Source organism: Dendropsophus ebraccatus, chromosome 8 (genome assembly GCF_027789765.1).
Source record: "Dendropsophus ebraccatus isolate aDenEbr1 chromosome 8, aDenEbr1.pat, whole genome shotgun sequence".
Classification (NCBI taxonomy): Eukaryota; Metazoa; Chordata; class Amphibia; order Anura; family Hylidae; genus Dendropsophus; species Dendropsophus ebraccatus.
The window spans coordinates 24,589,810-24,603,044 of record NC_091461.1 but is presented as its reverse complement, the minus strand read 5'-3'; the positions used below and the strand labels follow the sequence as shown (position 1 = coordinate 24,603,044).

At 40.5% G+C, this 13,235-nt stretch overlaps 1 protein-coding gene across 1 annotated transcript in view; it reads right to left on the bottom strand.

Moving 5' to 3' along the window:
* The window catches only part of DOCK1 (dedicator of cytokinesis 1), a 302,766-nt gene that overhangs the window by 49,020 nt on the left and 240,511 nt on the right, over nt 1-13,235 (bottom strand). Inside the window, exons 34-37 of the mRNA XM_069980039.1 lie at nt 8,593-8,678; nt 8,265-8,421; nt 6,153-6,193; nt 4,133-4,223 (exon numbers count right to left, since the gene is read on the bottom strand). Of these exons, the coding sequence (XP_069836140.1) occupies nt 4,133-4,223; nt 6,153-6,193; nt 8,265-8,421; nt 8,593-8,678 (375 nt within the window). The remainder of the gene's footprint in view (nt 1-4,132; nt 4,224-6,152; nt 6,194-8,264; nt 8,422-8,592; nt 8,679-13,235) is intronic.

Here is a 13,235-nt window from a genome sequence, read left to right as displayed (position 1 = left end):
ACAGTTGTATGTAGGTTCATTTTCGTAAACTTTGCAAAAATCACTATTAGATGTGATTAGAAGAAAATTTGTAATATATCTTATTGGAGAAAAATGCCCCTTTCTCCTCTTACCAGACATCTTTGCTGATACCCCTCAATTTCACCTAATTCCCCAGTCAATATTATAAAGTGGTCAAGCACTTCTCAAGATTGATCAGCTGACTGAAGGATCAGTTTACAACCAAAGTCTACAAAAAGGGGCAGAGGAAGACACAGCTGTTCAGTACTGCTCAAAAATGTCCTCCATGCTGCTTTGGAAAAATTGTTGTACAGAAATATAGGGGAGCAGGATTCTTTTTGATTTCCAACAGCCATAAGTTTGTTTTCATTTTTACCATTTGATGGCTTATTTTTTGTGGGACAAATTGTACTTTTTTATGATGCCCTTTATTTTATATATTTGATATATTAATAAATCAAATATAGTTAAAAAAAAAAAAAAAAAAAAAAGCAAAATAAGGCAATACTGCCAATTTATTTCTCTTTTTTTAATGCTTACTGTATTGTAAAAATGATCCGCGAACTTCAAGCACTGCTGTCTCTTAACAAGAAACAAAACCCAAAAACACTATATGCCAAAAAATTTTATTTGTCGGGTTTGGTGTTAAAATGCCAAGAGTTCAGGTTCGGACAAACCTGAACATACTCAAAGTTCGCTCCTCTCTACTTCTGACATGTCTGTGTAACATGTCAATGTTTTTTTTTTTTTGTTTTTTTTTTTTAAATCTCCCCCCAGTCTATCTTTTAATGGGTGTTTATTAATGATTGACTATGTGTTAATAAAAAATTTAAGTATGTTATAAAATCGTGATTTCATGTCTCTATTTTTTTGGGGGGGGGGTGGAAGTTATAGGTGTTATATGCTATATGCTTGTGAGGTTTTCACCCTCATTACAAACTAAGAATTGTGGTATTTTTGAAACTTGTAGGTGTACTACTTTTTTTTTTTAATTTGTGGGTCAGTATTAATACGGAATACTACATTTTAAAATTTAAAAATAAAAAGCATATAGCGTGATTTCACTGATATTCTGACTCCTACAACTTTTTTATTTTTCCATCATTTGTTTTCTGGGAGGTACTACTGTAATCAATAGTATTTTGGGGTACATCCAACTTTTTGATTACTTTTTATTCCATGTTTTTTTAAAGGTGACAAAAAAAACATAACAAAACAGCAATTCTAGCCCTGAGCTTTTTCCTCCCTTAATGGTGTTCACCGTGCAGGATAAGTAATGTGATATTTTAATAATACAGACATGTCTGCACGCGGTGATACCAATTATATTACAAAAATTGTGTGTGCATCTATGGTCCGCTTTTTTTTTTTAAATTAATTAGGAAAGAAATATAAAAATACATAGAACATAAAAAAAGTAGGGACTAGACCATAAATAACCGCAGCTGTTTTTTTTTATATTGGCGCTATTACTTTATTTAAGGACCTCTTCTCCGTCTGCCTGCACTCGTTAAACTGCTCCCCTTTCCGATTTACAGAATTGTCACTGCTGTTCCCATAAAGAACATTTTGTTCGGCGCGGCTTCAGAAATTGAGATCACTCATAAAGTCCCGCTACTTAGTTATAAAACGTCTCGTGAGACTTACATTTTTATGAATATTTCTATGAGTGTTTTTCACAGAGTAGTTGGCTATAAATTGTACCGGCAAGGTCCATTTCCACTTCGGTTTCTTGGAAAATAATCAAGGTAGATTTATACGCGTTCATCAATATGATCATTCAAGTGGGAACTTGGTTTTATTTAGCTGCATCCACCGTAATTCACGTCTGTGATCAGACGCCAGAGTGTTTGGTTGTGGGACCATCCTAATGGCCGGATATTAATGGCTGTACACATATACTGGAGGAAGGCGCCTCAACATAGTAAACCTACGGGAAACTCAGTGGATAGAATAGCTTTTCTCTAATGAAATTTAACCTTCTAAATTTTCCACATCAAACAAGGTTTTAAAAACTTCTTGCATTGGTAATATGTGTTTCTGGGAAGGTCATGTGACAACTAAGCTCCCTCCGGGGTTGTCTTTGCAGATTAATAAAATCTATCTATCTAGTCATATGGCATCTAATATTGCATGGCTGCAACATGGCTGGGACTGTAGAAAAGCTGGTCGACAAGCCCCAATATATTTTATCATTTAAAGGGGTATTCTATTTTTATTCTTTCTTTCAAATCAACTGGTGTCAGAAATTTATACAGATTTGTAATTCACTTCTATTTAAAAATCTCAAGTATTCCAGCACTTATCATCTGCTGTATGTTCTACAGGAAGTGGTCTATTCTTTCCAGTCTGACACTGTGCTCTCTGCTGCCACTTCTTTCTAGAGCAGTAGCAAATCCCCACGGAAAGCCTCTCCTGCTCTGGACAGTTCCCGTCACAGACAGAGGTGGCAGCGGAGAGCACTGTGTCAGACTGGAAAGAATGCACCACTTCCTGCAGGCTATACAGAAGCTGATAAGTACTGGAAGATTCAAGATTTTCAAGCAGAAGTAAATTACGAATCTAAATAACTTTTCTGACACCAGTTAATTTAAAGGAAAAAAAAATCTGGCAGAGTACCCCTTTAACCTCTTAAGGACATATGACGTACCCCTACGTCATATGTCCTCACTTGCACTTCAAAGCGGGGCCGCGCGGCGGCCCCGCTTTGAAGTGCCGCGATCCCGGGTGCCACGAGTAGCCCGGGACCGCTGCTATTAGCGGGCACGGTCTGATCGCCGTGCCCGCTAATTAGCTAATCGGAGGCAGCTGTCAAAGTTGACAGCTGCCTCCGATTACCGGAGGCAACGTTTCCCTGGGGTCTAGTGGGGGAGATCGCTCCTCCGGGACCTTGTCCCGGAGGAGCGATCTCCGTTACTGATGCCGGCCGGGGACGCATCCAAGATGGCGCCGTCCTCGGCTCGGCACTCGTTCGTTTTCGGCTGCATCAGCCGAAAGCAAACGAGTGCCGATCTCATGGATCTCTGCAGCATATCTATGCTGCAGAGATCTCAATGAGAGATCCAAGTGTATATACTAGAAGTCCCCCAGGGGGGCTTCTAGTATATGTGTAAAAAAAAAAAAAAAAAGTGTTGTTTATAGTAAAAAGCCCCCTCCCCTAATAAAAGTCTGAATCACCCCCCTTTTCCCAGGTTTTAAATAAAAGTAAACAAATAAATAAACATGTTTGCTATCGCCGCGTGCGTAATCGCCCAAACTATTAATTAATCACATTCCTGATCTCGTACGGTAAACGGCGTCAGCGCCAAAAAATCCCAAAGTGCAAAATTGCGCATTTTTGGTCGCATTAAATCCAGAAAAAATTTAATAAAAAGCGATCAAAAAGACGTATATGGGCAATCAAGGTACCGATAGAAAGTACACATCATGGCGCAAAAAATGACACCTCGCACAGCCCCATAGACCAAAGGATAAAAGCGCTATAAGCCTGGGAATGGAGCGATTTTAAGGAACGTATATTGGTTAACAACGGTTTGAATTTTTTACAGGCCATCAGATACAATATAAGTTATACATGTTATATATCGTTTTAATCGTAACAACTTGAGGAACATGCATAACAAGTCAGTTTTACCCCAGGGCGAATGGCGTAAAAACACATTTCCCCCAAATAAAAGAAATGCGTTTTTTTTTTCAATTTCACCACACTTTGAATTTTTTTCTGGTTTCGCAGTGTACTTTATGCAAAAATTCAGCCTGTAATTGCAAAGTACAATTAGTGACGCAAAAAATAAGGGGTCATGTGGGTTTCTAGGTGGAAAAATGCAAGTGCTATGACCTTTTAAACACAAGGAGGAAAAACCGAAAACGTAAAAACGAAAATGGGCCCTGTCCTTAAAGGGTTAAGGCCATTAAACAGATGATACTTTTGAAAAACATAAATGGAAGTGCAGGTTTATTAGTTTTTTGTTAGTGTTTTTTCCCTTACTCATAACTCAAACTATGGATCAGAGTCCTGCTTTAGGCCATGGCTGATCCTTGTCAATTACAAAAACACAACAAGAAAAGCAGAGAATATCAAACCGAGGTGCGGCGACATGATTACTAATGTGGAGAGATTCCTGTTCTCTACCTTCATAAGTTTGGCGTGCAGGAGTAGTGTGTACGCCGCCTCCGTGTAGTTATCACATTCCTTGTGTAAGTCACACAACTTGTACAAATACCTAAACAGGTAAACATTAACATGATTAGACATATATATTATATACACACACACATATATATAAAAGCAGATGTAAAAGGGGTGGAAATATCTTCAAAGTGTGTAATATTTGAGGCTGAAAGGATATGCAAATCAGCTCTCAAATTAACTTTAAAAAGGTAGTGTTCCCTTGAAGTCAGTGTTTCAATCCAATTAAAAGGGGAACTCCGGCCAGGACACTTTAAAAAAAAAAAAGCGGGCCTGGCCTGGCACGAACCAAGTCCTGTCTCAAGACCTGGAATCGGCTGGACATCGGGGGATCGGAGCAGCAGAATGTGGATCGGAAGCGCGGGAGGTAAGCGGATGGTATTGTTTTCACCCACACCCTCTTGGGCAATTTGAAAAAATGGGTCCCGGGTGGAGTTCTGCTTTAAGAACATGACAGGGACTGTAAGCCAAGCCAGAAAGATTATCCATCTCTAGACATGTTTTTAGCTTACTGTCATGGCACACAAGGGATAACATATCTCATTGAGAAGAGGGTCATATAGATGTGTAGAGTTATATGTCCCCCTTGCTGTTCTGAGAATAAATGAAATGCAAAGCAGCTCTCTGACTCCATCTTTAGCTTCCCCTTTAGGTTACTGTTTCATGCCAGTTAAAAAGATATTGCCATCTTAACTAATATAGTCATACTATACTGAGGTCTTGTCAAGTAAAATATTATTGCAGATAAAATCATTTTCCAAACTTGCCTCTCTATCCATCCCTTTTGTTGACAGCTTATTGTTTAAGTTACTGACCACCACTCTGCTCTAAAAGCAGTGGTCTGGCTGGTATATATCTATAGCTATAGTATACATAGTTATATATCTTGTACTTAGGCTATAACTATACATCTAAATTATATGTATATATACACACACTAACCAGACTACTGCTTTTAGAGCAGAGTGGTGGTCTGTAACCTAAATAACATGCGGTCAACAATGGAAGGGAAAGAGCAGCATATCAGGAGGCAAGCTTGCATGAAAATGAATGTATTTGCAAAGTATTTTACTTGATGAGCCCCTCAAGTATAACTATAATAGTTGAGATATGGGGGGGGGGCAGCCTTTAGTACATGACTGTCAACACACAGCCAGAAAGATTATGGCTAAAAAATTAACGAAATAGCTTGAAGTTTTTTTTTCTGACACTTTAAGCTAAATCTATGCAGATAACTCAAATACCCATGGGACTATGTGAGTTCAGACTAGTAGCTTACTCCAAGGGGCATGTTTGATTTGACTATTGAATAGGTAGAATCTATTATATGGATCCAAAAATGGAACAGGCAATACTATGCATGTATGGACGCAGTGTGTAAAAAAAACAAAACATAACTTCTAACATCAGCAACATATTCAATGTTTTGATGAGAGGGGCCAAGCACCAAACCAATGAATGGGAAGGTGTGCTCACCCAGTCTGTAAAAGTGATAGCTGCCCTTTAACTGTCCATCCTCAAGCACGGAATATGGACAGAGAAGAAAGAACGAACACTAGCAGCGGTCTTTCAGATATCCAGGTTAACATTACTTCACGCTACCTGAAATGTTTCGAGCGGAATAAGGAATCTCTCCACCCAACAGGTACCTAGTGGGGCTAGAGCCTAGGAAAACCAGATTAGTGTCTTATGCTTTTGTAGGAACTTCCAGTTTGGCTAATATCAGACAGGAAGAAAAGTAATTTGCATACTTTTTCCCATAGAGCATTGCCTTAATCTCTTCAATATGAATCAATACCCCCTGACCAAATTCCCCACCATGATTCCTGGCACTTTTCCCTCCAACCTACAGTAGCTTAAGAATTTCTGATCATCAGGTTCCGGGTGACAAGACCCTCACAACACTCTCCCTTTACCATAATCGATTGTGGCGTAACCTGTTATTATGTACGGCATTACAAACCTAATATACATTTCTTCTCTTTCAATCTCTTTGTAGAAATTCTGTGGAGACAAAAAAACAAATGACGCATTTACTCTCGTCTTTATTTTGCAACCTGTCAGAGAAATGCAGTTTAAATAAAATAGTGCATAAATATTCATGGTCAGTTAGCATGTTAATCCAGAAAACTATGAGTCACTGCACTTAGCCGGGGGGGTTTAGTGTGCTTTACAGTAACTGGAGGACTGGAGAGGAGCTGCTCCTCATAGACTCAGAATTCTAGATGAAGAATTCTGCCGCTGACCTCTAAAAGTAACTTATAGAGGAGACCAAACCGCACGAGAGATGAATGAACCTGTAACATAAGGAGACACACACACACTTAGGGCCAGTATTGCCTGTTCAGCCATTCATCTCTATCACCACTGAGAAAACTATGAGACAGGAGAGTAAGTCGCAGGTTACATAATATATGACTGGTAGTAAAGATGGCCATAGACTACACACAGCTGAAAGTTTTCTTCAGACTGCCACCATGCATTTGTGCATTTTGTTTGACCAAGTGTGTATGGGTTTGGAATAGGGAATAAGATGCTGCCAGACACTTCTGGTCCGCAAAACAAAAAAGTAGCCTCATTTTAGAGTCTCGAATCACGGGACTAGCCAGATATCCATCCAGGGAAGGACCAAGGAGACCAACAAAACCACCATATTAAATGTCCATTTCAGTCAATATCCAATCTCAATTTATGAGTCTAAGAAAATACCAAGGCCAGGTATACATTTCCAGACAGCTGTTTCGGGGTGTTGCCCCTCATCAGTGTGGAGTAGAATTCTGGCTAGGCAATGTCTAGTAGACCGCCATGGTAAAAGAATCACTGATCTCAGCTAAAGACGAGACTGTAGGATGCTAGTAAAAGTGTTCAACACAGCGAAAGCCTAGGTGTACACTTTTGGTGGCATGTTGGAAATCTCCCTTGACATCTGACAACAGGTTGCCATACATTAGATGTTCGTCTAGTTTGGGCGATGTTAATCTAATATATGTTAGACATGTCAGAAGCTAGCCTTCTGACAGCTTCTACTATCACAGCAATTTCCTTAATCATCAAAAGTAACTGGATGCTTGTCACAATCCGTAGAGAGGATCGTAATACCATTGTGCTCTTTCCTCGACTATATATCCTGACAACAGCGGGTCTCAGACCTGCTGCGCTCAATAACTTTTGACATGCCTGATGACATGTCAAAAGTTATTTTTAATGACAGGTACCCTAACATCAGTATCTAATATCAGTATCATATATACTAACCTGTTTGTATGAGTCTTGTGACCCAAGGCACCCTGATTCCGTGTTAAAATCCACTGTGGCATTTCAGAGTTATAATAAAAAATAGTAAGCAAATTAGGTACCTTGGTGCACTGGGAGCAGCCCAGAGTTCCTATGTGCACTGTTCAGCCCATCTGGCAGCTTCTTAAAAACACTCTTAGTGATGCAGCTGACCTGGAAGTCTAGCATGTACACAGTACCCGGCCAGGAAGGCTGTGCAGACACTGTTACTACACATGTGCGAGACGGCCCCCCCAGTTTTCATTTTAACTTAGAACACTGCAACACATTGTAAAACTAAGAACTTTGTTGGAATAAGGGTCCTATGGGCTACAACATCATTCAAGTGCGATAGTAAACATGATACTAATGTTCGAGTCCCTGTTTAAATTAACATATCTCCACTATCCACAGTGGTTGACCTCCCCTGCAATCGCACTAATGTAAAAGGGTTATTCAGGATCAGAAAAACATTTTCCTCTTGTTGGGTGCTGTATTGCAACTTGGCTCCTATCATTTCTATGGAACGAAGCTTAAATACCGCACACAACCTGAAGACAAGAGTGGCGCCGTTTCTGGAAGGTGACATGTTTTTCCATTCCTGTATAATCATCTCATGTTGACGCACGCCTGTAAAGCACTGGTTGTAAACGTGCACACATATAATCTGAAATTCTTAATTTCTTAGGCAACAGACACATTAGACAGCTGCCATCAGACCACGTGTACAGTTGACCGCCATCTTTCCAACGCCAACCCATCACATGCAGAACTGGTCTACAGTTATACTTTTGCCACTGACCAAAACATTGACGGTGCAGCTCATTCGGTTCTCCTTGTTCTCATCGTGCATAATAGTCCTGTAGTCCAGGAGTCTCTCCATCAGTCGGACAACCAATGTAACAAAGGTCTCTCCGCTCTTGGCCAGATACTTATGTTTCCTGCAGTGCTCCAACAGTCTGTAAGATAAATACTTTGTTACTGTCTGTCCTTACTTAAGCGTTATTGTGTTATTTTAAGTCAACAGCTTCATTATCATGTTTTAATTATAGGTGAACTGTAAAGTTCGCGACTTTCTTGTTATTGTACCTATACTTGGGTGTAAGTCTTAGCGGTTAATCAACACTTACATCTTCTCAAATAGCACTTTGTACTGCTCGTCTCCTCTCCCTCCTTCTACTTCGTGGTCTAACTTGGTGATGATCTCATTCTCAAACTAAAAAAAAAACAAGGATGGAGAAACAGCGAACATCAGCAATAAGATACGGACATTGATATTATAGTAAAAGAACAGCAGTTAAAAAGAGGAGAAAAAAGTTACAGTGGTACCTTGGTTTAAGAGTAACTTGGATTGAGAGCGTTTTGGTTTAAGAGCTAACAGTTTTTCAAAATTGTTACTTGGTGTAAGAGCAATGCTTTGGTTTAAGAGCTCCCTGTACTGGGGGAGTGGGGGAGGGGCATGGTCTGCATATCGGGGTCTACAGTACTGTACTCTGACCCAGGAAGTCTCCATCACCTTCCAAATCATAGCAGATCCACTTTAGGCTGGGGCTTTCATCAGGGGACAGGACTGTGGAGGTAATCTCTTCATAGCTGTAACCCCTCTCTCCCCAGACAGAGAGCGCTGCATGTATGTGCCCACATCTGTCCTGCTCATTCCTTCATGCTCCCTGCAGTCTCTGTCAGCCCTCGAGTTTCCCATCCTCGCCATTCCTGCTATAATGTGCCTGCACTTACACTCAGCCATTCACACTGCTGTATAGAGAAGTTTCTGTCACTGTCCTCCTGCAGAGCTCTGTGATTCTGCACTTACTATGCTTTATATCCACATGCTGAGTGCTATACTGTACAATAACTTATAATATGACAAATTAAGCTATTTGTTTCATTTGTTTTACCTGTTATTTAGAATAAAAATCATTATTTTTGGAGTGTGGAACCAATTGTTTGCATTTCGATAATTTCTTATGGGAAAATTTGCTTTGGTTTAAGAGGGATTTGGATTACAAGCACCGGCCCGGAAATAATTATGCTCGTAATCCAAGGCACCACTGTATATCTTTTATCCAGCATTTGGGAAATTTTGATCTGGAAATTGTGTTGAGGCATGAAGCAAGTCATTGAGTAACTAGGAGGAAATGCTATATACTCCTCTACAAGTGTCCAGGAATTCATTATATCATATACAGTGAAATTAATCTAAAAGACCCTTGATGTATACAAAGTATTGCTGTGCCGGATAACCCCTTATATCCGTTTTATAATGGTCCTACCAGAAATTATAGCTGCTATGATTTCTAGGAAATAGAATGGAAATGCCAAGAACAAGAACTTGCAGCCTATCAGTAGATTAACAGACATCGGTGGGCTAAAAAACAGATAACACTGGCCCTCTGGGTAGCGAGAGATGGACGCTGCCTCCACTGGTTCCCTGGGAGGAGGATGCTCCCTTAGTGTCAGTGGGATGACAAAGTTGCCCTGTTTGGGTCGGCAAGAGGCTGCTGCTGCCCCCTTTTGGACTGGCTGCTCCGGTCACCTGGAGGAGGACCCTGGACCCTCTAAGTTAAAGGAAATAGGACCCTACCCCCACCTCCCCTTCTGGCCCATAGGGAAGAGGACAAAGCCCTCTCCAGCATACAATGCCCCACAGGGTCAGGGAAGAGTAAAGACTGCCCCCAGTGGAAATTAATGGAAAGTCTTCTCCATAAACAGGAACATCCGTCACAGCCAAAAATCTTGTGCTGTCATCAAACTACTCTGTTGATGGCTTCTCTCTCAGAGAACAAAGTTCATCATGCCCAACCCCTATCTCAACCAACACCATCTGTCAGTGGCATCTCGGGAGAGCCCCAAAAACTTTATACTGATTGCCAACAACAGAAGTATATGGGGACCTTAAATGATGGGGTTAAGTGTTGAGCGGACACCAGAAAAGTGTCTGCATTACACTCCTGGCATCTGGAGAAGTTGGATGCCGCCATAGGACATCCTAGAAAATAGGGACAAGGCTTATAGTTGTATCCATGTTTTCCTGGCAGCCCTTGGGTGGCTTTAAACTTCTCCAGATGCCAGGAGTTGAATGCTGAGCATTGGGGCTTGGCCACATGGCTGAACGTGGACACTTTTCTGAAGTTCACTCCACATTAGTGGGGTCTTATTGATTTAGGAAAAGTTTCCTGGATGGGCAAGTGTAACGAACAAAGGTATACAAACCAGATTCCAACAGCAAAGCCAAGCCAAATATGCCCCCTTTCCTCGCCTAGCATCTTAAGATATACAGAGGTGAAATCTGGTAACCACCAAGGTCCCTTCACACGGGTGAAGAGTACCCACATAGAGAACATACTAAGGCAGGCTTTTTTTTACAGGATACTGACACCAATGTCTTATTCTCTTCTGATTTTTTCTCTTTTTCTCTCGCTTTTCAGTTTCCAGAAAATTAACATAATTAAAGAAGAGAAAACAGGATCTAGGTTTAATTAAAATTACTATCATTATCTCTTCCCATAATTACATATTATCTATTATCGTTTACAACCTTTCAGCAGAACTGTGCGCCTGATTAATTTAATATGTTAAAGACGATCATAAATTTGACCTTTTCAGAGCAAAAATGAACTGAAACCTAGATGTTTTCATCATTTTAGATGAATGTTAAAGGTGGCGGGGAAAAAAAAGAAAGAGAGTACACAGTATGATGAAGAGGTCTGACCTTTTGATATTTTAAGGCCGAGACCTTGGGGATGAGCAAACCTAAAGTAACACATAAGACTATGACAAATAGAGCTACATTTCTGAGAATAGCCTATTAGCTGCATTTCATTAGACATAGACAATATATATGCACTCATTTATATGCACACATTAATTTATAATTTAGTTTCCTTTTCTTGTATGTAATTCCCATATATTTTTCAGTGCTAACATATACATTAGAGAAGAGTGCAACTAATAAGTAAGTCTGATTGTTCAGCATTTGAATACTGGTGGCTGAAGAAGTTGGATGCAGCCCTAGGGAGTCTGGGAAACATGGATACAGCCTATGCAACCAACTTCTTATCTCCTTCTTCAGCCACCTTATCTAACTTCTTATATCCTTCTTCAGCCACCTTATCTAACGTCTTATATCCTTCTTCAGCCACCTTATCTAACGTCTTATATCCTTCTTCAGCCACCTTATCTAACTTCTTATATCCTTCTTCAGCCACCTTACCCAACTTCTCATATGCTTCTTCAGCCATCTTATCCAACTTCTCATATTCTTCTTCAGCCACCTTATCTAGCTTCTTATATCCTTCTTCAGCCACCTTATCGAACTACTTCAGGCACCGGTATTGAAATGCCAAACAATTGGACTTGAGCGTGCTCAAATACTCATCTCCAATATACTGTACATCATTCCATGCTCCCCTACAGTGCTCACAATATGTCCCTATCTTCAACAAACTCCAGGACCTGCTTTATGAGTAGAAAAACCTATCAATGTGACAGATTTACTAGTAGTGTCTAATTCTAGGCAGTATAAGCTTACACTAGACAGCCCAAGGGCCCTATTCCACCGGACGAATATCGTTCGCATAATTGTTAACGATTAACGATCTCAAACGACTGCTATTGCGAAAGACCTGAAAACATTCACTCATTTCCATGGAATGATAATCGTTACTTATGATCGTATTTGCGATCGTTTTTTCTTCGCTATTTCTTCGCTGTTGCGTTTGTATCTACTGCGAACGACCGAACGACGTCTTATTCAATGCGAACGATTTGCGAACGTTTTGCGAACGAGCAACGATAAAAATAGGTCCAGGTCTTATAAAGCGATCAACGTTTTCTCATTCGGACGTTAATCGTTAACTGCATTTCAACCGAACGATTATCGTTTAGATTAGAACGATTTAACAATAATCTGAATGATAATCGTCCGGTGGAATAGGGCGCTAAGGCTATGTTCATACGTAGTAAGAGACCAGCCGTTCCGTGACCCGGCCGGTCTCTGAAAAGATCATCCTGGCTGGTACTGCAGTACCGGCCAAATGATCTTTTGAGCTGCAGAGTTCTAATCTGTGAGTGCCCCCATCAGAACTCCCCACAGTACACTATGGAACGAGCGGCCAGAGCTCCACAGTGTGCACTGACAGGGTTTTCTACGACCGCTATTCACTGAATATTGGCCGCAGAAAACCGACATGGCGCTGTGAGAATTCCCGGCCGGAGCGTATGCTGTGTGTATGCGCTCCGGCCGGGATCCCATAGAAGGCAAGGCAATGTATATTTTCATAAAAAGTACGGCCGTTGTTGCAGATTGCAACAACGGCCGTACTTTTACCAAAAATATATATTGTGTGAACATAGCCTGAAAACGCACCGAATTTATCAGGTCCTTGGGCTGTTTGACAAGTCTTGCCCATCTTGCATTTGCTGGTGTAATGCTACGTTTACACGAAGCGATAATTGGCCCAATCGATCGTTTAACGATTTTGAAGCAACGATTTGGTTTTTATAACGATCAGCGTTTAGACGAATAAATCGTTAGAAAAATCGTAAGAAAATTTTAAGAAAAATAGTTATTGCGATTGTTTTTAAGATCACTTAAGCCTATCTTTTACATAGGGTAAATCGGTGAAAGACTGTTTACACAAAGCGATCTGTGAATTTTTAGCGAACGATGAACGACGATTTGAAAGCGTGTTGAAAGATCAAAATGAACAATTTTTCGCTCATCGCTTGATCGTTGGCTGTGTTTACACGGAACGATTATCGCGAACGTTAT